The 24,021-nt window shown below is 42.0% G+C and overlaps 1 protein-coding gene and 1 pseudogene across 2 annotated transcripts; one reads left to right on the top strand and one right to left on the bottom strand.

Moving 5' to 3' along the window:
• The first annotated feature begins 2,960 nt into the window (after positions 1 to 2,960).
• LOC147798902 (scavenger receptor cysteine-rich domain-containing protein DMBT1-like) lies at positions 2,961 to 18,667 on the top strand (annotated as a pseudogene). Its single transcript, XR_015425609.1, has 15 exons — positions 2,961 to 2,979; positions 6,021 to 6,038; positions 7,034 to 7,390; positions 8,654 to 8,982; positions 10,585 to 10,929; positions 11,368 to 11,737; positions 12,103 to 12,431; positions 12,805 to 13,142; positions 13,362 to 13,760; positions 14,146 to 14,538; positions 14,905 to 15,255; positions 15,391 to 15,588; positions 16,257 to 16,415; positions 16,910 to 17,293; positions 17,502 to 18,667. The product of XR_015425609.1 is annotated as a scavenger receptor cysteine-rich domain-containing protein DMBT1-like (transcript).
• A 632-nt stretch (positions 18,668 to 19,299) lies between these two features.
• LOC110982214 (triple QxxK/R motif-containing protein-like) lies at positions 19,300 to 23,573 on the bottom strand. Its single transcript, XM_022240483.2, has 3 exons — positions 23,440 to 23,573; positions 22,821 to 22,979; positions 19,300 to 21,013 (listed from the first exon to the last, which is right to left on the bottom strand). The coding sequence occupies exons 2-3, from the start codon at positions 22,965 to 22,967 to the stop codon at positions 20,927 to 20,929; spliced, it is 234 nt and encodes a 77-aa protein (XP_022096175.1). The 5' UTR covers positions 22,968 to 22,979; positions 23,440 to 23,573; the 3' UTR covers positions 19,300 to 20,926.
• Between the last annotated feature and the right edge of the window lie 448 nt (positions 23,574 to 24,021).

A 24,021-nucleotide genomic window follows, 5' to 3' on the forward strand; every position in this document is an offset into this window, starting at 1 on the left:
GTTTCAAGGGAATGGTGTCATCATCCTGGATGTTTCTGAATAGACTATTTGGAGATGATCAGTTTCGTCTTGATTGACTTTATCATTTAACATACACGTACTTAAGAGAGAATCGCCAAATTCACATTTTGCGGTGGCAAACCGCACAATTATGTGACGTCATCAAACAAGACATTGATTTCACCTGATCTGCCAGTGTTTGTTACTAAAACGAACACCATGTCGCCTTGTTACTGGTATTTGAATTTTATTTAAGACGTTATTTCGATCACTGCGAACGATCAAATGTATTCCCGGTCGGGAGTTCAAACAACTCGGAACGCATTCCCTTTGAGAAAAACAGTTTCCCCATTAGACGTCTCATATAGACCAGGTGGCTTTTAGTATTTCATGGATCGGACGATTTCATTGAAGCTTTCACGCGACAAGACTAGCTATGGGAATTAGTGTATGAACGCAATTCTGGGTAATTCGCTCAAACCTTTCAGAAGTGGTCTGGAATTCGGCGTGTTTCATCATGCCGTTATGAGTTCGAGTCTTAATTGAAAAACAATTTGAAAATAGTTATTGGACAGGACAGCAATGCTAAGAAAAAGTCATGATTCGAGTCTGGTCTCGTTAATCTTCATTCCGTTTGAATGCGACCCGGTTGCGAGAGAGGAGCTCAGCAGGTCATTTTGAGCTCGAATAAAGATAGAGTGGCACTTCCAATACGGAAAGCTACCGGTCTGCTAGTGTTTTGCCCGTGGACAAATCTGTGTAGACCTATGCCTCAACTCCGTATGTCGATTCTTTAGCTTGCGGGATCATGTTAAATGCCCTACCATCCGTAAGTTCTAATATAACCTCCAGACGACAATAAAGAAAACGGGGCATTCGGAAAATGCCGCAAGACATGAAGTAAACGAGGACAAACCAATCTTTCACATTTACGTGGAGGTAATCTGAACTGCTTCGGTGTGGTCTGGTTTCCAGTGTTCTCCTCCTGAACGCCTCACGCCACTTATGTAGCGCCAACCTGCACTCTTCCATCCACTCCGCCAAATTGCAAGTGCACTTTTGGATGCAGAGGCCACTTTGAGATTCCATACTCTCTCTCTCGCCCTTTTATATCTAGCCTCGATTTAATTTCTCTTGTTGCAGCTCCCGCCGGGAAGAATTCTGATGGGCAAAGCGTCAGAGACTGGTCTTAGATGTATTGGCCAATAATAAGATTTTAAATGCTACGTATTCGCTTTCTCGACTCTTGGAATCCCACGATGTCAAGCATTAAGCCTCGAACAATTGTCTATCTTGCTGTAGTGTTGAGATTAAATTCAGCAAGAGTTAATTATGTAAAAGCGACGCTGCATGGTATGTATTCATTTACCCAAATAGCCACATTCATAAAATAGGTATGCCACACGAAAATCGAAGCTTTCACCCAACGGACGCACACCAAGTCATCAATATGCCGCAGGTCTATATGATTTGGGTAAACCCAGCCAATTCGTTGATATAAATATGACTCAAAAGAGTTTATTCTAAAGGACAATATAAATTTGCCGGAAATCAAAGAAATTAGAATTCAACATTAAGGCTCATCTTCCAAACCTAAGACGATAACGGGTAGATCATTCTCTACCCCAAGTTGTTGTTTAAAGTATAGAACAGAGTTCAGTACTTCAGTAATCAGTACAATTTTCAATCACCAGCATACTTTTATACAATATACATAAATTGAAAAAAGAACCGTGAGATCATCCGATTGGGTGCCCGTTGTCGGCGGCAGCGAAGCTATACGCCCTGCCATTCTGTTGCGTCCTGTGGTTTAATAACTTGATGACTTTCCTCCAGTGGTCCTTGGTTGGTTCCCCGTCTAGTGATGATGAACGGCTGGTTGTTATATCGATTCTCGATGACCCACGTAGAGACTGTACTTCAGAAAATGTGGTGGGGGAGGGAAAGTGAAGGAAAGCGAACTGGGTCGGTTCCCCTTAGCAAAGATCTGACTTTAAAAACTTGAAGGCGGTGACTGATGGTAAAAATGAAACAATGACTGGTCATCATCCCAAAATTGTAAATCGCTAAAAAAGACGAATAAAATTAAATTAAAACTAATAAAAATTTAAAATACGCTTGGAGACGCACGCGGGCGATAGGGAGACATAGACTGGTTCTGTTAAGCAAATCAGTGACAGGAGGGTCCAACAAACGAGTCTCGACATACATGTAAAAGTCATTTTATTTTCTATTTTTGTTTTTTTTATTTTTCAAGTTAAGTACACACGGATAACATGAAACAAGAGCGGCTCATAGATTAGTATACAGCGTTTTGTCCTTGCATGTTATCCTGAAAGCTGTAAAAACAGTGTCCGTCTTCCGCTTTCTCTTGGCAGACATTCCTCATAACATGTGAAATCGTAGTGCGTATAGCGCCTTCAGCCCAGCTCCAGGCCTAACGCCAATGGACTGCTGACGGGTGCTGCATGGCTACTATCGATTTCCGTTGCACTTTGTGACGCGGCAATACGACGCGAAACGGAACAGATTGGGTTGGGTTTCACCTCCAGCGTCTCTGACCTTGTCAGTCCTCGCTCCTCCAAAATGCCTGGCTTATCAAGATGTCATTCGAGTACTTTTCAGAGGTTCTTCGCTTATCCAGAGCGTTAGAGGTTCTCGCTAAAGAAAGTAACGTTGCCGTAGTAATGTTTGACAATGCAGACGAATTTCATCAATATTAGGCTTATCACATGATTTGACGGAGTGGATAGTCAATGTTGGCTCCCCGAGACATTGGGAGTTGTGGCACTTCCAATACCAAGGCGAGCTAACACCGACTATCCACCAGAATTTATTTTGCCAAACCCCCAACATTTTCAGTTGCAAGGCGCTGATCAACAAGTGCGCGTGTCCCTTCTTTTCTTATGTGGCTTTGGCGAATTACCCTTTATTTTGTAACTATGCACGCGTCCGCATAAATGGACCTGGCAGCAAAATGTAAGAGTGGCAGATTCAAAAATGTCGAGGGTTACAATCTTCAATCTCATTTCTCTCAAATTTTCCGGGATCTGTCACTTTTTCTTCGTAAACCTTTCCAAAATCGTCATGGCTTTCATTTGAAGTGGGGTTTGGTGTACCTAATACAGACTTTAAAAATTGCTGTTGTGTTGAACGCACGTGGTCAAAAGAAATTAGCTGGTTTCCTTTCTGCTTGAGCTTAAAAACAAACGTTGTGACAAGTACCGCATTCTGCCCTCCTAAGGCTAAATCACGCGGACTAGACTGATCTAAGCAAATGATCATGGGCTAAATCGCGAGCCGAATTGAAACTGGTCATTCGCACATGCCTAAAACGTTAATCATATCGCACACACCAATACGATTAACGTGCGCCTGGTACCCTGAATTACAAACTTGGTTATTTCGCACTTGTGTAGAGAGGTACCCTGGCAATTTCAATCTCGTGAGTGCGAGATGAAAGATACTTTTCTGCATTCATTTTTTTGGTACATCATAATACCCCACTTAAATCAAAGAGTAATGGCTATGGCGATGAAAGGGGGTTTTCTGAAGGAATCGAGGAAAAAGAAAAAAAGGAAACTTTTAGAGAAAATTATCATGAACTCTCCACTTCCCTACATGTCCAATATCATCCTCTCACGCATTCAGAATCACTGCGCCCGTTTTTGTTTAGGAGGGTGGCTATAGTAGTCGAGTTTCTACGGAGGGTATCCGCTAACTCCCCAGGACTCTACCAAACCAACTTTTTAAACTTCTTTTTATGGTCCTAAAACACATTTGTAGCATGGTTGTCTTTATGATGTAATGGCCTGCTTAACTGGTCATTTTAAAACCAATGCTCAGTATTTTGAGAGTTTTGGTAGTCTTAAAATCCAAATGGTCATTAATGTTAATACATGTGTGTGTTGGGAAGAGGCGTAATCACACATGTTGCCTCTACGTCTTAAGTTTGGTAGGGCAGAGTTCCTGAGTTCGGCCGCGACCATGAATTTCGTTTTTCAAGATTTTTTTTTAAATTAAAGGATGTGTTTCTCTGGCTAAGAAAATCAGGTAAACTGGCCTGTGCAAGTAGGGTTCAAGGAACAATCTGTCGATATTATACTTTTACCAACATTTTTATAGGATTATTCCAAGAAGAATGCTGCGGTGAATTAGATTTCTACAGAAGGAAGTGGGTGAGATTTGCTATCAGCATCAACAGGGACACTCCCCACTTCTTTCTTGCTGTTTGATTTTATGCAGCTTCATGGACAAGCGGTCTGTTTGCTGATGTATTCAAGTTGTATTTTGCGACCAGCATGGACAGAATTTTAGGTTGATGTCAGTTTTAATACACTGGTAGCGATACCAGCGTTTGTGCATAGTTGAGCTTCCTAGAAAGTATTTGTGAATTTTGCTTAATTTAAAAAACAATACTTAACTAGAAGGTCCTTAGTGTTTTCATGCAAGGCCACGATAGTGGGAGAGTTGTCAACACATAACCCCGTGGAGTGGTTAAGAGCACCAGATTCCTATTCGGTGGGTAAAACCGTTGGTTGCGGGTTCGAACCCAGCCTGGGGTCATGGTGCGTGTGCCCTTGGCACTTTCGCAAGTCCCACACACCATTGTGTTCCCAAGGGCACACACGCACACAAGTGTGTATTTGCCTGCAACTGGGGACCCCCTATTGTTCCTCTTTTGTTTGTACTTTAACTTTTTTAGAAGACCACCCATATGTTTTGTACACGGTTGTCAATCGAGGACCCTCTGTCAATCGGGGACCTTATTGTCCTCTATTGTTTAGGGTCCCCGATTGAATGCAGACACAAACTCATTGCCCCTCTCCACCCAGGAATAATTGGGTACCATGTGAGGGCAGAGATGGTTATTGTGGTTGATTTAGCTGCTTGGCGCCGAAATGGCAGCATTAAGCTGTATACTCCCCAGGGTGCTGAAATGGTATTTGGAATGTTTGATTGGCCCAGTGAGCAGGGGTAATAATAATAGGAAAAGTGCTTGGAGACCTAATTGTATTAGGCGCTTAAGAATTACAGTTATTATGGTTATAACTCGCCCACGGGTCCATTAGGCTAGTGTTTCCAGAGAGCGGGAGTTTTAAAAATCCCTATCCGGAGTTCCACCTAATTGTATTAGGCGCTTATCCTATCCGGAGTTCCACGACGCAAGGGCTTGTTTATTTATACATGTATCTGCGGTTTCTGTACTTATTCACTTAATGATTTAATGTATACCAGTGATACCGCATACCGTCCTAGCTGTTTGTTTGTTGTTCCTTTTCTCCTCTGTGTTGGGGGGAACAGAGCATATTTTCTGTGCCTCTTTTCCGCATTTCATCAGTCACCATTTTGGGGGGTTTGGTAAAAAAATCCCGATCGTTTTTCTTTTTATGGTAGAATTGGTGTAGGCAGATTTCAATTTTAGTTATTTTGGGGTTGAATTCCAAGCCTAAATGACGCAATTTATTTTTGTTCCTCAAGGAGTTCCATTAGGATTTGAATGTTCTCCACATCCAGTTCTTTTTCGTTTTTGGTTGGATCGTGGAGATCCTCCACCTTACCCAGGTCATCCTTTATATCCCTGTGCCGTTTATATGCAATGAGGGGTTTAGTTGGGAAGAGTGCATTGAGACATTCACTTCGGTCGATCAAATCCCAGTTTAGGTTTTTTAGAAGGGCCTTTTAACGTTGAGTGTCGCAATCGTAGATAGTAGGGCAGAACAAAGACAAGCAGAGTCTCTTTCTTGCTCGAATTCACGTGAGTCTTGCCTCTTTCAGGCAGGAGAGCTAAATCTTCACGGCTGTATCCGCGTTTATGAAGTTTGTTTCTGAATAATTCAACCTTCTTCTCAAAATGTACCAAGTGTGTGCAGATACGGTTGTTTTTCGTTACGTCTCCCCTGATTCATCCGCCAAATACTGACTTATGGTGGGCTGAATCTCGAGCAAGATACTGAAATGTATCCGTTTTTACTCGAGTGTCCAGTTTTCCTTCTATTCTAAACTGTTCGCCTTATTAGATGATGAGATCGAGGAAGGTAACTTGGCTCTGCGAGATCTCTGACACTTGGGCGTTGGGTGAATTGGATTCAGAGTACTATTCACCAGCTCAGATTGTCACTTGTGATTTTGTACTAGAGATTCTATTTATTTCTTACTTGTCTGTTTTAACCTTGGATCTTGCTTGTGACAAATTATTTTTTGCAGAAGGGAAAAAGGCAAAAATTGTGTTTAAATAAACACATTCCAAGTTTATCTCGGGGCAGTCATTTTGGACGCCAGTTTAGATTTGTATAGAGGCTAAAAATAAGTTTTGGATACATTTGTCAGAAAGATTTCCATATCGACGCCACTTAACAGGTGCAAAAACTCTTTGGGACAGTAAAAGTTCTGGGTTCTTGATATTTTCACCGCTATTTTTGATCTTCTCTGATGGGTAATAAGTCACTAAAGGTATCTGTACTCGAAAGTCTTTCCCAAATGACCAACCAACTATATCATATTTATTATATTACAAATTTACTGCACTACTGAAACGATGTGTAGTTTTTTGTGTACAAGTTTCTGCAATATTACCTATTTTGGCAGCCATTTTGGCCGCCATCTTGGATTTAAAGACATGGGAAAATACTATAAATTAGAAACCTATGACTAGACGGTCATTTAAATCGTTATTTTAAAAATTTGTTGAAATTTTAATAAAGTATACAAATTGTCTTTGATTTTGATTATTTTGGCGGCCATTGTTAACATCTCAAATGTGTTTTAGGACCATAAAACGAAGATAACAAAGTTGGTTTGATAGAGTCCTGGGGGGCATCGGATACCCTCTGTATAGATACTCGACTATATAGAGATACCTTGGTATCGGAAGAAAATTACAAGAGGTGGATAAGCCTCATTCAACCCTTAATACAGCGCCCCAAACGTGCTAATCAACCCATCTGCGTGTAGAATATTTCTGTCGAGTAATTTAGCGGTTATAGCCAGAGTAGATTGTCCATAATATCTCTCAACCCATAATTCTGCACAGAAACGACTACAGCCACGGGAAAGCTCCAAGTGCGTCTTTCTGGGGGCTTCACACCTAACGAGGGACGGGTGATGATCTTCGCCGAGGAACAATGGATACTGTTGTGCGACGCCGACTGGGGACTCTCTGAGGCCGATGTTGTCTGCCGTCAACTCGGCTACGGATACGCGACTATGGCCTGGAGGGGTGCCCACTTCGGAGAGCCCAAGGGTATTGGGGACGAGTCTATGATTACTCTGTCTTGCATGGGAACTGAGAGTGAACTGTCTGCGTGCTCGCATCGTCGAATTTCATCCGAGATTTGTGGGAAATTTAAAACGGCAGGTGTCCGTTGTGTCAATGTTTCTGTGTTCAAAGGTACGTTTTTCATAATTATGGAGTGTTTGTTAAAGTAGTCCAAAAGTCGGCTTCTTGTTTTGAATGATTTAGGTTAAAACCAGCAAAACCATCACCAACGGTTATAAACCACGATCAATTATGAGCTTTGATCATAATTAAGAAGGGAAAGTTATCTAGCAAGGATTTTGGTAACGGGCATGGAGTTTGACACCATAAACCATATCTGGAATACCTGGATTTTTTAATACATTGCATAGGTTTTCCTGGCCAATTTTGGAAAATGTGTAAATGAATTAGTAATAGTAGCATTCGTTTTCGAGCGAAATGAACGAACATTCAAATCCCTGTTTCTGTTTAACAAATACAAATTCTATTTCAAGGAGGGTGCATTCAGTCGTATAGAGTCAGCGTTCAATTTCTCGATATTGCGCTGGTTTAGAATGTTGACATTCGTTTTTGTGCGAAATTGAATGCACCTCTGCAATTCTGCATTCAGTTTAATTTGAACTCAAGCTATTTACCCAAATATGCATGCAATTTCGCCTGTGTGTTTTTAAGGTATGCATGGTCAAGGATTGGAATTTGTTTGTGTACTAACAGACATTTCACAATAGAAGTGTTTAGTTAAATGTTCGAATATTCATGATTGAAATAAGCCATTCAAGTTGTCATTGGAATCTACCGACTATTGTAGGAGACCTATAAACACCAGCGCTGAGGGAACCTTCCTTCTTGTGCTGCGTTTCAATCATAGAAACCTTAATTTTTTTTTACAGTTTGATAACAAACACATGAATTTAAGCAATCCGAAATGCCAGTCACGTATTTGTAACCTCTTTAATGAAACATAATGCACGTTCATTTATTTGAAGGATACAAAACGAAGTCGAATGCTTGTTACTGCGAAAATGAAACCAGGTTTTAAGTCGTTTTCAAAATGAAACTTTATTTTACAAACTAAATCGCGTTTTTTCCAAAATTGGCCGGAAAACCTATGTGCTTTTAGTCGCTGTTGAGATTTCTGACGTTACTATACTACTTTCACTCCGAAATGTCTTGCTGCAGCTGTTTAGGGGAGATTCCGCTGTCTTTAACAGAATCAATCACTGGCCTAACTATCCCCAGGCGACGGGATAAAGCCAGACCGTCGTATTCTGAAAGGGGATCAGTTAGTTTGGTAACAGTTGAAAACAATTTTTCCCTATAATTCTAAGTCAAAAGACCGGAATCATACATACATGCATTACCATAGCAAATGAGCATCTGTCCATCGATTCACAGAAAACCAAGTTCGTCTTATTGGAGGAATTACGCCAAACGTCGGCCGCATTGAAATTTTTCAAAACGGAACCTGGAACCTGATATGCCGTGAATCATGGGGCGTAACCGAGGCCAGTGTGGCATGCCGGGAACTGGGTTATCCTGGAGCGCTTGCGGACTGGGGCAAAACTTGGATTCACTTGGACAGAGCCGCAATCTTACAGAAATCAGTCGCTTTCGTGTCGTGCTCTGGAGTTGAAGACAAACTTTCGAAGTGCAAGTGGGCACCACAAGGAATTTCCATTGCCAGGAGTCTGCGACTGTTTCCTGTTCAGCTGGCGACCGGAATGGTAAAAATGAATTTTTTTTTTTAAGAAATAAAGTTAACAAACAAACACACTGAGTTACCATATTGTAGCTGGTTTCTTTACGAGGATTCTTATTATTCAGGAAAGTATCATCTTTGGAGCTTTGGAGTTGGATTAAGCATAAATATACCTTGTTGATGTACCCATTTATCATAAATACAGAAGACTACGAAGGCCCACCTGTGCCATGAAGAATACATTTACAAAAGCATATTTTTCTAGTTTGTTTTTACGAGAGATACATTTTCATGTTTGTTCGTCCCAACAACGAAGATAATGTTTCTAAAAACTAACCAAAACATAAATCTCGTAAAAACAAATTTGAAACAACAATGTATCGTTAAAACGACCTTGGAAAAGATACATTTCATAACAACAAAATTCGGAAAAAAAATTGAGTTTTCCAAAAAATGTCAGTGTTTGAAAATGTCTACTGAATGGTACCACAGGGCTGCCGTATAGATGACAAACAAGGAATGCATTTTAGTTTAGTCACTAAAATGAAAAATGTCCAATGAAACAAACTAACCGGATCACTTCGTCATAATTTGTGCATGAAACTCCTTGTTTTTGTGATCCATACCCATAATTCAACGGACATTTATGGAAAACTGTTTACCGCTGAAACCCAAAGACAATCCTAGCAATCCTCGAAGTTATGATTTGTACCATTTACAATCCATCATTCTGTCTGAATCTCATCTTTACTTTCCTCACCTTCCATCGACTTCTTCCTTCTCATTAACTTTGCCAAGCATTACTATTCCTATTTCCCAACTTCTGCCGGTTTTTTTCTACTGAAAATCCACAAAATTTGATATTGCTCGTGCCCTCCCCCCTCCACTATTGACACTTCCATAATATCCACACATAATGTTCCCCGTCGGAGCGCTCAAGCATAAATCATTGCAATGCTATCGCGTCCGTATTACACAAGTACACACGTTTGCATGTATGGAATTGGAGGCGGACGTGGCACGCACTGTATATTGCGCCTGAGGCGCGTGGTGCACATGTATACTTGAATGTGTTTCTTCTTCACTGACTGGATTGCCAAAATAGATTGAAGATTTCCGGCCTCGTTACCTTGTAATTGGAATTTTTTTCCACGTGACTTTCTGCGGCAGGTTGACAGGGGATTTACGCACTCAAGCCGGGCTTTGCACAGAGAGGAAAGGGAAAAGCCAGGGTCAACTTATCTAATTTGATCACTCTCGTCGTTAAGACGAAGGCTGATAGAAGAAAATGGGTTTATTGTGTAGTGCCAAGACACGCCCACCCGCACAAAAAAATGTAGGGTTTAAGTATTAACAAGTGCTCGACCCTTCTTCAGCTGAAAGGAAAGTTTTGGACTACCTATCCGAAAAAAAAATCAGCTTTTAATTTTTTTTACTATTTGTATTTCATAACAAGCATGTAAAAAGTCTGTCCTCACCAGCCTAAATTTGTTATAAGGAAAGCTAAGTCACGTATTCCGTACCAGAATTACAGAGGTTCAGAAACATTTTTTCTCACCTCTGAAAAATCTTTGGGGTAAAAACTTTGAGCATTGATACGATCATTATTCAGATTCAATTTTTGCAGGTCCATTGCCATATGAAATTCGCTTGACCGGGACTGACCAGCCCAACAAGGGCAGGGTGGAGATCCACCTCGATGATTCCTGGGGGACAATATGCGACCAAAGTTGGGGCCTGAAAGACGCGACAGTCGTCTGCCGACAACTCGGCTATCCTTACGCCGCCGCTGCCCCTAGGGGCGCCCATTTCGGCCAAGGCACGGGCCAGGTTCTCCTCGGGCATGTCGGCTGCTCAGGACACGAGAGGCACTTGTTGGAATGCCCAAGGAGTGGCATTGGAGCCACCGGTTGTCTGCATGATAGAGACGCTGGTGTGGTGTGTAGTCTGGACCATACAGTCAACCTGCCAGGTGCCAGTTTCTTTTTTTTTTTCTGGCCTTTAAGAAAGATTCTGCTAGGATCGAAACGTCACGCCCTCCATTTTTTTGTGATTTGTATTTTAGGTCACTGCAGTAGTCGGCAAGCAGTTTGCAGCAGTTTTGTATTATATGTTCTTATGCATTCATAGCATTCAGATCAAATATGACTCTGCAAAAAGAACTTTTTACACCAGTCGAGACCGTCAACAACCAAAGAAAAAAGACAGTTCCGGAAACGGGATGTCACGGGTTGTCACTGGTAGTCGTAAACAAGGTGACCTGATAAACCATATCAAAAAGTTTGAAGTTCAACTTGTACTCTTTAAAAAAAATTGAAAGGAAATTGCAAAAACGGAATAATTAATCCACTGAAATTAAATGTGTAAGAGTCTAACACTTTTGCGTAATTACTCTCATGGAAACGGACAGGTACCATAGTGCGACTCTCTGGTGGCAGTTCTGGCTTTGTTGAATTCTTCCACGACGGGCAATGGTGGCGCGTGTGCGGCCACGGATGGGACCAGAACGACGCATCGGTCGTCTGTCGACAACTTGGGTACCACTCTCCGACAAACATTTCTCCTTTGACTTTCAAGTCAACCACATGGTCTGGAGACAGTGAAGAGGAAAACGTCGCTGCGTTGATAGACAGCGTGCGTTGTCACGGTAACGAGTCGAGTCTAGCGCTTTGCCAAAACGATGTTTTGGGTCCTAAGACTTGTCAGACCTCGATGGCTGCAGTGGATTGCAACGGAAACACGCCGCCTCGCTCAATCGAGCCAGGTACTTTGCACGGTTGGTTTGTATCGTTTCTGGGTGAAAACAGGCAGAATTGTAGCAATTCAGATGGCTTTTGCTGGTAACCGTCTCTTATATTTGATAATATTGCTGTAAGCTGGAATGCCTTGTAATCCAATGAATTCCTGTAGAATTGTCCTAAATATTGGCCAAAATATTATGTCATACTATTATGTATCGTATACCGTAACACGTTGTTATGTGGATGGATGCCGTTTGTCGTCTCAATTGTCATATGGAGCAGGGACTAATTTTTCATCTTTCAGTTTCAGCTAGTCCATTTTGATTTCAGGCGAACTATTTTAGTTTTGCTCTATCAGACTCTCAAGTGAGATTTTGTTTTATGCATTTTGCCCATGTTGTCAGCAAATCCGTGAGACTTGGCGTTGGAGTGTATCCTATGGAGGGCCGCGTGGAAGTCTACCTGGACGGAGCGTGGGCGACCGTCTGTGGTGACCGTTGGGATATGACGGACGCCGAGGTAGTCTGCCGACAGCTGGGCTTCAGCCACGCCACAGCAGCCTTGATCCGAGCTCACTTCGGTCCGGGATCCGGGCCAATCGTCCTGGATGAGGTCGATTGTGTGGGCGATGAGGAGGAGCTTATGGACTGCCAGGCGAAGAAGTGGTACCAGCATGATTGCCAGCACAGACAGGATGCCGGTGTCAGGTGCGACAGTCGTCAGGTGTCACAGGGTGTGTAGCTAATACTCGTAATGATCAATTAATCAATGAGCATATACTTTACAAAATTTCCATTATTAATGTGTAGGGTTTACAAATACATCTTTGTATTAATCATAAAAGAATTTTACACCCACGATAATGGGAAAGTGTCCAATTATTACCAATCAAGAACAATCACTTATCGCATATCTGTGAAATAGGAATGTTACCATAGATTGGACGCCGGCGGTACCTGTGCTGGCCATATTGTTATCATTTCCACGTCATTTTTTTCAAAAAGTTTTGATATCAAATTAATGTAAGAATATAGGGTTGATGCTTTGAAAATGTGTAATACTGTTATCCAAGGTGTTTCAAAATATTTTAATTCACTGGAAACCAGACTACTCAATTCGATTGTCCGGTGGAGCCACACCCAACTCCGGCCGGTTAGAGGTGTTCCTGAATGGTCTATGGCATACTGTTTGTGACGTGGCCGGTACGTGGGATATCAGGGAGGCTCAGGTCGTGTGTCAAGAGCTGGGCTTTCCGGGAGCGCTGGCACCCTGGGCCAAAATCATCGGCGTGTTGAACGGAGCCCGGAGCAGGAGGAGCTTCGAGTCCGTGGAAGTCTGGGGAACGACTCCAAGATAGCGCAGTGTCGCCTCGGTTTGGTGGGTGGGTTGGACTGTGGAGGAGTCGAGCATGAAGCACGGGTACTATGCGCATCACGCCCATTAGGTAGGTCAACATTTACCTCATTGTTTGGAAGCTCAAAGGAAGGTTTTTCTGGCAATCAGTGTTTAGTTATCTTCATTGTTTTACCGTGGATTAAATCAATAGCATAGAGAATAAATTCATGGAAAAGACATTGGGCTAGCAACTTTTTAAAAACCACAAGCTGTTTTTTCAAATGTGAGTTTTTGTGTAAGAAGTTGAAGCTGTGGTCTTTTTTCCTAGAAAAACCCCCATATTCGGTCAGACTCGAAGGTGGAAACAATGACAGAGAAGGGCAAAGTTCAGATTCTTCAAAATGATCACTGGCTCCCCGTGTGTGGAGACGACTGGGGCATGCCGACGCGCGCGTGGTCTGCAAGCCGCTTGGCTACCACGTTTGCTAAGAGCGCCACCATCGTGCCCGAGGATTTTTTCTAAGGAGCAGCGGCAACTACGGACAGACAACAAACCGCGCAAAGTTCAAAAGGAGTTTTCCTCACGTGCGAGGACTGTCTGGGTTCCGTTGCACGGGCCATGAAGCCCACCTACTACAGTGCCATTATAGGGACGGGCAAATGGTCGGCTGTGCCCGGGGCGTGGTCGCTCACGTTGTTTGCAGTGATAAACCATCCATTCCAGCAGGTTAGTATTACTTTGCTTTTGAGAAACACTGTAGATATATATAATGAACAATAAATATAAATCAATCAACGGTCAGCGTCCCAGAGAAGTAGGAGACATACCCAACCCTTCCAAAAAAGTGGAGACAATAACCTTGAAGGCGGTATTTGAATGCAAACAGGTTTCTTCCCTCGTGTATACCTATGAGACATATCAGCTCTCGAGTCCAGCTTGTAGCATTGGCCCATAGGTTACTCGCTTCAATCTCCCTTCATTGGGAAATATCACTGCGGACAGTAAAAGTTATTTCCAGTAACTTAAGTGAAAACTGGTCACTCAGCGCGCTTTTAATGGCTAAATAAACATCCTCTAGAAACGGTTCAGCTCTGACTTTCAAAACTAATAGGTGAGAGACTACGGTTGAGTGGGGGTACTGGCGAGTCCGAAGGCCGAGTGGAAGTGTACTTTGAAGGTATGTGGTGGAAGATTTGTGGTGATGACTGGGACATACGTGACGCTAATGTCGTCTGCCACCAGTTGGGATACTCGTCAGATCTCGCGGTTTATAAACTGAGTGACAGTCTCTCTAATGACGTCATTTGCGAAAACCCCGCGGACGAGAGCTTCGGCGACTTGGTCAAGAACGTTGACTGCGATTTGGAGTATCTAATGAGTGACTTGCAGTGCACTGGGAACGAGACTAGCGTGGTGGACTGCAGGCATGCCGGGTTTGGTCGGCAGTATTGCAGTGGGGACCAAGACGCTGCCGTCTGGTGTGATGGGAAGAGGACCAACCAAAGTAAGTAGGTTCAGGAAAGTCAAACTTAGCTAAAACATGCACAGCCCAAAGCGAAAGCAAACGTAGACGTCAAGAGATCTGGCTCACCTCATCCAAATCAAGTTCTCCGCTCGGCGTTCTTTGGTTGGAAACCAACGCTGTGTTTCATTTAGACCGGTAACATCATGTTCTTACCAAGCACAACACATCATCAATTAGCAAACTGCTGTATCCCCACACACATTACTGTGCACATCAAAGTACTTAAACATAGTTTAACAGTAAATATTCTGTTTTAAATGGTACTAAATTTAAAGGAGAAGTGAAATGAATCACGCAGAGACTATTTAAATTACACTATTATTCCAACTATCTAACAACCTGAAGTCTTCGAAGCCCGGTTGGGTGCCAGCGACCCCAGGCGTCCGTACGAGGGGCGGGTAGAGCTGAACCACGGCGGACGCTGGTGGTTCGTCTGCAAGGATGGTTGGGACCAGCATGACGCCACAGTGCTTTGCCATCAGCTTGGGTTTCCTGGGGTGGACAGTGCCGACCTGCAGCCGTCCTACAGAGTCAGGGGCAGCAGCGAGGGAGTGGGATTTCTCTTGGATGACTTGCAATGTGACGGCACAGAGGATAACATCGCAGAGTGTTTGCACAGCGGGGTTGGCAGAGAGAGGTGTACGCGTCGGGTAGCAGCGGGTGTTAGGTGTGCGACGGACTTGCTCATGATCCAAGGTAATTGCTTTGTTTAACCAGTGCTCGATAGCAGAGGCTTTTACCACTGTTATCTACCAAACCAAGACAGGATATAGCGTGTAAGCAGACAAACACCACATTTATAGGAATATTTCGGTTCATCCCCACATTCAGGTGAAGAAATCCGCTTGATTGGCGGTAACACAGTGCTGGAGGGTCGGGTGGAGGTGTATCACGACCAACGTTGGTGGACCATCTGCGATGATAAATGGGACATCAAGGCGGCCGGTGTCGCCTGCCGACAGCTCGGGCTGCCCGCGGCCGAATCGGCCGTTTTCGGTGCCTACTTTGGCAAAGGACGGGAAGGCACCGGTAGGTTGTGCATTCTCGTAAAACCCAACAAGCCTTGGGAATCGTTACAAGTCAAGCAAGTTCTGTTTGCACGTTCAGTTCATTTCTCAGACAGTGGATTCCAGAATCTTAATCGTTTTATAGTTAGCTGATTTTTAGTTAGCTCGTTTTATGTTATGGTTGAAGCCGAATCCACATGCTCGGTCAGTTGCAAAAGGGGGTTGATACAAGTTTGGAGGATAAGGTGAATAGCCAAATAGGAGCAACATTCTCAGAGAATTTGAAACCTGCAAATAACAGGTACCGGTACAGGATACTTGCACTTCAATTAATTTGGTCTTCGCGTCACTGCTACCCGCCTCGAGCAGAAGCACCCCCTCATCATTTGAAAAGCGCCACATGTGGCGGGAGTGTTCAGTCTGTTGGTAGTGATGCTTTTTCATAGTCGTTCGTGAACCACCAAAGTTCAGTTCCTACCAAAGGAGCATCCGTTGCTAAGAATATCACGCCCTTTCTTGGTGTAGCAGGAGGCTCATAGTCTACGATGGGCGGTAACCAAGCAGTCACAATCTCATTAGCCACTTACATGAGTTAAGAACGTCTCCAGTGTTTATACATGTAGCGACTAACTACCGAAACAAGAGCCTCAGCGTGATTAGTTGACAGAAGGGTTCTTATCTTGTGACCAGGCATACTCCTTGACGAGATTGATTGCAAGGGTTCGGAAGGCAATCTCCTCGAGTGTGCTCACCATGTCTTGGGGGAGCATGACTGTAACCACGCCCAAGATGCCGGGGTCAAGTGTTCTCCTCCCACGGTACACCATCAGTTGAAGCTTCCGAAACCAGGTAAGCCGCACGAAAGCATTAAAGTGTGACACAGGCTTCTAAAATGTAGAGAGAGGTCATCTGTCATGGTAATAGATGAGGATGCTTTGGATCGAATCAAATAGGTGTCCTACATTGTTGCCAGCAAATTCGAGAATTAAAAAGGCCAAATCGAAAATGAAATAAATTTGACAACGTCAGCTACAACATTCTCACTGTGATGTTAGTCGTTACCAAACTAATTGGAGTCGCTCTATTAAAATTATTAAAACCTGTAACCCCTGTTTCTATACGGATGCAAACGGTACGTAGTTTCTAACTTGCGAATGTAACGATATACTCAAACGCATGAACTTGTATTTTTTTTTCTCCCTTCGTTTCGCTGGATTCCATAAGCCAGCTTTTCTTTTCCAAGCACCTTTTACGGGGTTTTCCACGTGGTGCCTGTTGTCCCTACTGTTTCTTGTAACCAAAAGAACTGTACCGTTGCTTTTCGTGAAAAATTTCGTTTGTAGTACGTCTAGCAGGTGGCAGCAACATCTCAGAGGGCCGAGTAGAGATCTACCACGAATTTCGCTGGTGGACGGTGTGCAAGTCCGGCAACGAGTCGGACGACATGAACGCCGCCCTCGTCGTCTGTCGCCAGTTGGATTTCACTTCACCTCGGGCCGTGCTCCCTGTGGATCAGTTCCAGGCAGCGCCGAGTTACACACGAGCCCTGTTCACACTGCTACTGTGTAAGGGCTGGGAGAGAAACCTGAGTCTGTGCCGACACGAGGAACTGAGCCTGACGGATCAAGGCTGCGAGCACAGCCAGGAGTTGGCTGTGCGCTGTACTGACGGCAACGGCAGTGGTTCCAGTCCGCCTTGGACTTCCCCTACACGACGAAAACGATCGGGTTTGTGGCAGTCTCGCCTGATTAGGGTTTAGGAGTAACATCCTTAGGCTACATGTTAAACAGTTTAGACTGAATTTTAACATACTTCTGACATAGAACACGAGCTCCTTATATCGTCATTCATTGACGACAGTTCTGAAAGTCAAAATAATTCTTATCTTTGTAAATTCATATATGCTTTGACTGGTTGCGTTTCTCTTCCCCAAAGGGCCAACCACACCCGTTCTGGCAGTCATCATTGCCACAGTGTTCGTCACGGGATTCCTGATTGGCAGTTTGATACTCTATCACGTGTATAAGGCGTGCAACCGATTCCTGTCCCGCCATCCGGCCATTATCAGTGGTGATGCAGTGCGATCCCCTCGCACCGCGGCCAACCTAGACCGGCCCGAGCTGGCCAGGGAGGCTAAGGAGTCGTCCCGCAACAAGGACATGTTCATCGAGCTGTACCCGCTGGCCCCGGTCCCCGACTGTGAGGACACAGACACAGATGGTGATGAGGAAAACGAGTACAGTGACTGGGGCAGTACTCCCATCAGACGGGAGACCAACCTGCCCCCGCATACACCAGATGTTACATACGATGGCACGCTAGTTTAGCACATTGTGGGTTGGGTGTAATTTTTGTATAATTTCCCTCGTTCATAAAACACCCTGCAAAGTACTCTATCATACGAAATGTAATTCATTAATAATGTCAACATTTTAGTGAGAAATCCCTCATCTTTTAAGGCTTTATATTCAAGATGGGTTTAGCGGTCAGCGCTTACATCTTAAGACCTGAAATCTTAAGAGAAACGTGATCGCAATGGGTACTCTTGGTATTTGAAAAGAAATTATTTCATTCTTGTATCTGGCAGCAGTCTTACTTTCGTGATTGTTTACTTTCTGAAAAAGGTTGGGCGTCAATTGTATTGGAAATTGATGAGTTCCACGATCACATCTGTGAATGCTGATTGTAATGAGACCAGCTGCCACCATGAATTCTGTAACAACCAACGCTTTGTATTGGAAATTGTTAGGGTGTACTTTTATATATACATGTACAAATGTATAAACATGAGGCTGCATGTCTACATTATTTAACAGGGTTGAAATGTATCAAAAGTCGAAATAATACGTGATCGTGTAAAGTTGCAAAATCAAATGTATTATTTCAAACCAAAAGTCACAATTTGACCGCGAAAGGAAGTACCGTGGCAAATGTGTACAACTAGTGTCAATTTTGTACATCACATTTGGATAAAAGATACAAGGCCGTACCCCCAAATTATTGCTTTGTACAATGCATTGTAAATACATTTTGGAAACCTTATGCAGTCGGCCTGAAGGGTTTTATAGACAGTGGAAATAGGTGGAGATGTTTAAAAAACAGTTGAAATAAGCGAAATAGCTAGATCAAGATATTGAACATTAATAAAGAAAACGTACATCAAGAGAGAATTAGTTGGTATGTCAATTAATTGTCTGACCTGAGTGACATAAATTCATATGGAATCGTCAGAAGAGGAGCAACTGCCCCCCCCCGCAACATGTTCATAGTGACTAAAGGTCTTACAGCAACGCAGAGGGGCGAGGTCATAACACCATAGAGTCATTCCAGTGAGCAAGTTACAGGTCCATAGAACTTTTTATCGCTTCCTGATTGGTCACAGGTTTTCGCCCACAGTGGGTTTTATTACATTTGCAATATTTCCCTTTCGTTTAAGCCTGTTGATCTTCACTTAATTAGTACAGGGTAGGGATCAACGCGAGTTTTCTGCAAATTCCATTACAAAACGCGTTTTGTGAGACCTTTTGCACGTTGAAACGTACTAACGTTTCATGGCAGTTAGTTTTCATGAGATATTTTTTTCCAAGTTAATTTTCAAGAGATATATCTTTTAAGTTTCCTTATTTTTATATCTCATACAAACTTAAAAAAAAACAACTCGGAAAACCTCGCGGCAAGTGACTCAGGAATCAGACTGAGACTCAACTCCTGTGACTCACCCACATGTAACACATTGCCATTTCACCCAGATTTTTAATGATGCGTTTATTTCATCAATTACCTAGAAATAGAGAAAATACAGAAAATTTGAAGAACATCAGTGGAATTTACTTAAATGACACAGACTACTTCCATCATCCATTTTATAATTAGTTTACAAACAGAAAATGAAAAATTCACCTTCTTAAATATTTTTTTTATACATCTCTGTTTTAAAGAGAAAATAGGCAAAAATGCCTCATACAAAAAGGAATTTTCTCAGACATTCAACCTCTTGAAAGTTACAAAGATACACAATCTATGAATTTGTATAAATTTTATACTATTAACTTATGATTTTAAGTACAAGATAAAAATGCATCTTCGTTGAATATGGAAGACAAAAATGTTTCATTTCCAAAAGATATATATCAACACCCTCAATAACCTAGGGCCCTTTATTTGCACAGGATACTCTGCTACAAGTACCCTACTTCCTGCAAATCATAAAGGTTAAATGTCAGAGGTCAAAATACATGCTCCAAAAGTGGTGCATGTAGTCATATTGACTGAATGCAGTTCAATTACCAAGTCCATCTTAGCCCTGTGTAGAGTTACATGGTTCTTGTAAAGCACGACATAAGAATCTTCTTTCGCTTTCTCTTGATGACACTGATTGAATTCCTCCAATGACTGCTCTTGTACTGGACACCTTTCTGAATCTGGATGACGACCATGAAAGAAGCTTAACTATTCCTTGCAGAATTTATTGAGTAAACCTGTATACGAGCCGATGACAATTTGAAGCTCCAGTTTAGTCACAAGGAAACAGGGTTCCTGCACCTAAAGGACAATTAAATTCCATGATTTTTCCATGACGAAATTATGAAAATCCACGACCCAATACTGCAATTTCCTGGACTCTGGACTTTTAAAGTTGCAAATAAAATCACACATTTTTGCACTTTATAACAGAAATCACACACAGTGTTTGAAAAATTCCATGATGTTTCCATAATTTTAGTCATCTTTACCAATTTCCATGACTTTTCCAGGCCTGGAAAACGAAAAAAAAAATTTGCATGACTATTCCATGACTTTTCCAGGCTGCAGGAACCCTAAGGAAAAGACGATAGACAATAGCATTGTCACAAATCATCCCAATGACTTAAGACTGGATAACCTGTAGATATTTCATTAAATGTCTGATTCTTTTCTGCTTGTAGTGGAGACTTAGATTGGACCCAACAAATATTTTTTCCTATGCCTGTCAATTGGATGAATAAAAAGTTCACGCTTCTGTCTGCTCTCCTCCAATGCTTCTAGAGTTACACATTCTCACACAACCATTAAAGTCTCAACGTGAGTCATTTCATTGCTTGAGGCCAGTTCACACTTATTGCAAAAACAAACACAGAGGCAAAACTGTGACATCACATCAAATATTTGTGCTGCGAGCTTTCCAGTTGGTTTCAAGTAAAGTATAAACTGTCCTTTTGAATGAGACTACAGTTCCAGCATTGAAAAACCCACTGAAAATCCTTTTAATTCATCAATCACTGCAGACAAAGCATCTGGACTCAAGAGTTAGAAAAGCTCTGAGACAATGAATCCTACTAGTTCTGCAATGAGGCACAACGTGATAGTAGTTGCTCCACCTGTCATGTCTTTGGAGGCATTTGTAAGTAGAAGAACATGTAGATGAGGCACACTACAGCACACAGGGCGAGCATGACCAGCATGGAATCCTGCAGTGTGTAAAGAAAAACAGGTACATATATTTAGTGAAACAAAGGCCCAGCCAAATATTCAAATGATCGAATAGTTGAATGACAAGTGTCATCGTCTGACAATTCATTAAATTCATTTAAATTTAATTCATTAAATGGAATTTGTCTGACAAATGATTAAATGCAACTCACTGAAAAAGAAACAAGAGCACCCTTTTGAATAAAAGTGGAATTCTGATCAAAATATGTTTGTTGTTGTTTTTGTTTTAGTTCAAATGGTAGTTGTTTATAAATTATGAAGAAATACATTAATGATTACAAATTGCATTTGCGTGTGTGTTGAAAAACCTGCATCTGAAATGTTTGTTGAACTAAAGTTCTCTCCAGTGACATGAAATATTTCGAAAAGAAAAGTCACCTAGAAGAATAATGAATAAATGAAATTGCGTTGGCCTAGAACAAACAAAACAAACTGTTTAGCAATCACACCGAATAAGGGCCCACTTTGTTCGCTTTGCTCCATACAGAGTTCCTCCATGACATGGTATCAGTGCTCCAAGAATGTTAGCAGTGTTCACTGGTAGTACTCTGTCACAGGTTGCGTAGTCATTCAATTACACAAAGAATACTCAGTTATTGCCGCAACATTTTTTTCCATAAGCTTTTACAGGCAATGTGGTGCACTGAATTGGAATGGGGAATGCCTGCTCAAATATCCCATAGACAACTGAAACTATGATTACATTTTAGGAGAAATTATCATTCGGCTCAAACTTCAGGCACCGACATCTTTGCACAAGCTTAGAATAACACTACACATGTATGAATATAATCTTATAACTGACATCATGTCATGCTAAAATCACACGCGTCACTCATTTGTGTCTGTTCTGTTGTAACTCTAAACTGATTTGTTTCATTTGTTTCCACTCGGGCACAATGTCAGGCTGAAATTTAGAGTCCATGCAATGCAATTATTGAACAAAAGCCCTTGAAAATGCAACTCTGAGTTTCAATTAACCTTATATTCAATTTTTGTTCCATGTTTTCAAAAGTATTTCATTTCTTGTTGGTTTTTATGGTAATGCACATTCCATATTCATGAGCTAACCTGTGATGTCATCCCAGATTTAAAAAAAGGGCAAATCCACAATCTTGCATTGATTCGTGTGCAACAAAAAGTCATTTTGCAGTCCCAAATTTATTTTTCTGTTGTGAGTCCCTGGTGTGTAAGAACGTACCTGTGGTGAAATGAATATTTTATAAGTTGCAAATAAATTTAACTTCACACAGTTTCCTGAGTTTGTCAGAAAGGGCGCCAAGAACTGGTTCTAAAACATTTTGAAAATAAGAAAGTAAATGTTATGCAAACATGAAAGCTGAGGCTAAGAATGACAGATTACGGTCAATCAATGTATAACTTCAGAATGAAAATCACATATAATCCTGGGTATTTTTGCAATTTTTTTTAAGATGTGCAATGCATTCATAGTAGACAATGAAAGTGTCTTCACAGCTCCGATCCAGTGAAGAACTTTATTTTTGAAAACTATATAAAAAAAGCCACAATCATGCTGCATGTAGTCAATGCTTCCAGAATTAATTTATATCACTCAATCCGACATCACTCCATAAACATACAAGTGCATACTGTTCAGATTTCCACCCATTCAAAAGTGCACTTTTCAAACCTCTAAACCCACAAAGGCTGACAAGTAGTGTTGATACACTGTAGAAGAGTTTAAAGATGCAGAAAAAGTCTAAGAAAATAATCATTACAGCCTAATATGGGGACCCTTCAACAACTGGCTACCTCCACCCTTACCCGAAAGCCAGTGCTAGTCTTCCTCCGATCTGCCTCTCGTTTGGACCGGATCAGATCTTTCTTGCTGCGCTTATAGTCCTGCTTCCCAATGTTCTTGCGATACTGATCTACAGGAAGTGTACATCTCTGAGCATCTTTCTTGCCCATGGTTGCCAAGACCTTTGGGGCAATGACACATTGAATTCTGAGCTGCTCAATCATTTGCTGCATAATTCCTGGAAAAGTAACCTTGGACTGCTCATGGAGGAAGTCCTTCCTCCATGGACTGCTGAACAAATAGGCCTATAAAATAAAACCTTTTGAAAAAGGTGCACAATGTGCTCAGTTGTCATTCATCCGGAGAATTTGGAAAATTTTATAGTGACTCAATAATGTGTGTACCTTCAAACTACGTTATTTTTTTTTTTTTTTGTTGGAGAAAAGTTTTTTGGGTCAAAATTTCATCACATCCAACTGGCGCAATCGTGCTTATCGTCACGCGTAATGATGATCGTGTATACTGTCGACCATCACAGGGGCCTAGGCCTAAATAAATAATACTCAAGATAATTTTAGTCCTGGTCAAGTATGCGCAGGTTTTTGACAAATCATAGCAACGTAATACTTTTGAAAATCTCACCTGACATTTGAGTAGCCTACAGCTAGTTATTCTTAACCAACCGACATGCTGGGTCACTGGATGTTTTCACTGGAGGCAGCTTCACTTGTATACTGTACTTGTACTTCCACGTCAATAATAAAGTGCGCCCTCAAGAGTAATGCCTAAAGCAGAAAAAGTCGCGCTACACTAATTGGGCCGTTTTCCATCACTCGATTCGGTTACGTTCAGGCTTGAAGTGTTTTTTCACTTCCTGACTTTGATGTTGTAAGCGCAATAGTATGTCTAATAGTGCCACGAAACATCAAGTAGTATTCAAAACAGGTAAGTATTACAGTTTCTTAATCTAATTTTAAAACGCTTAAGGCCCACAATCGGGGATTAGTTTCGGAGACAAACCTGAGACGGAGACGAATTGAGTATTGGATAAGTAAATACGCGCCCATAGAAAAAAGTCCACACACTTTAAATTTCAAAATCAGACAGATATAGCGCCACCCGGTGACTCTCAGGAGGAGGTTGACCTCGCGTTATTTTTCACTGGAAATTCAAGATAATGACCACAAGTTCAATTTCTTTTCAATTTCATAAGGGTTAGCCACG

The sequence above is a fragment of the Acanthaster planci genome, linkage group LG06 (genome assembly GCF_054643075.1).
Source record: "Acanthaster planci isolate LZ-2023a linkage group LG06, COTS_SCS, whole genome shotgun sequence".
Taxonomy (NCBI): domain Eukaryota; kingdom Metazoa; phylum Echinodermata; class Asteroidea; order Valvatida; family Acanthasteridae; genus Acanthaster; species Acanthaster planci.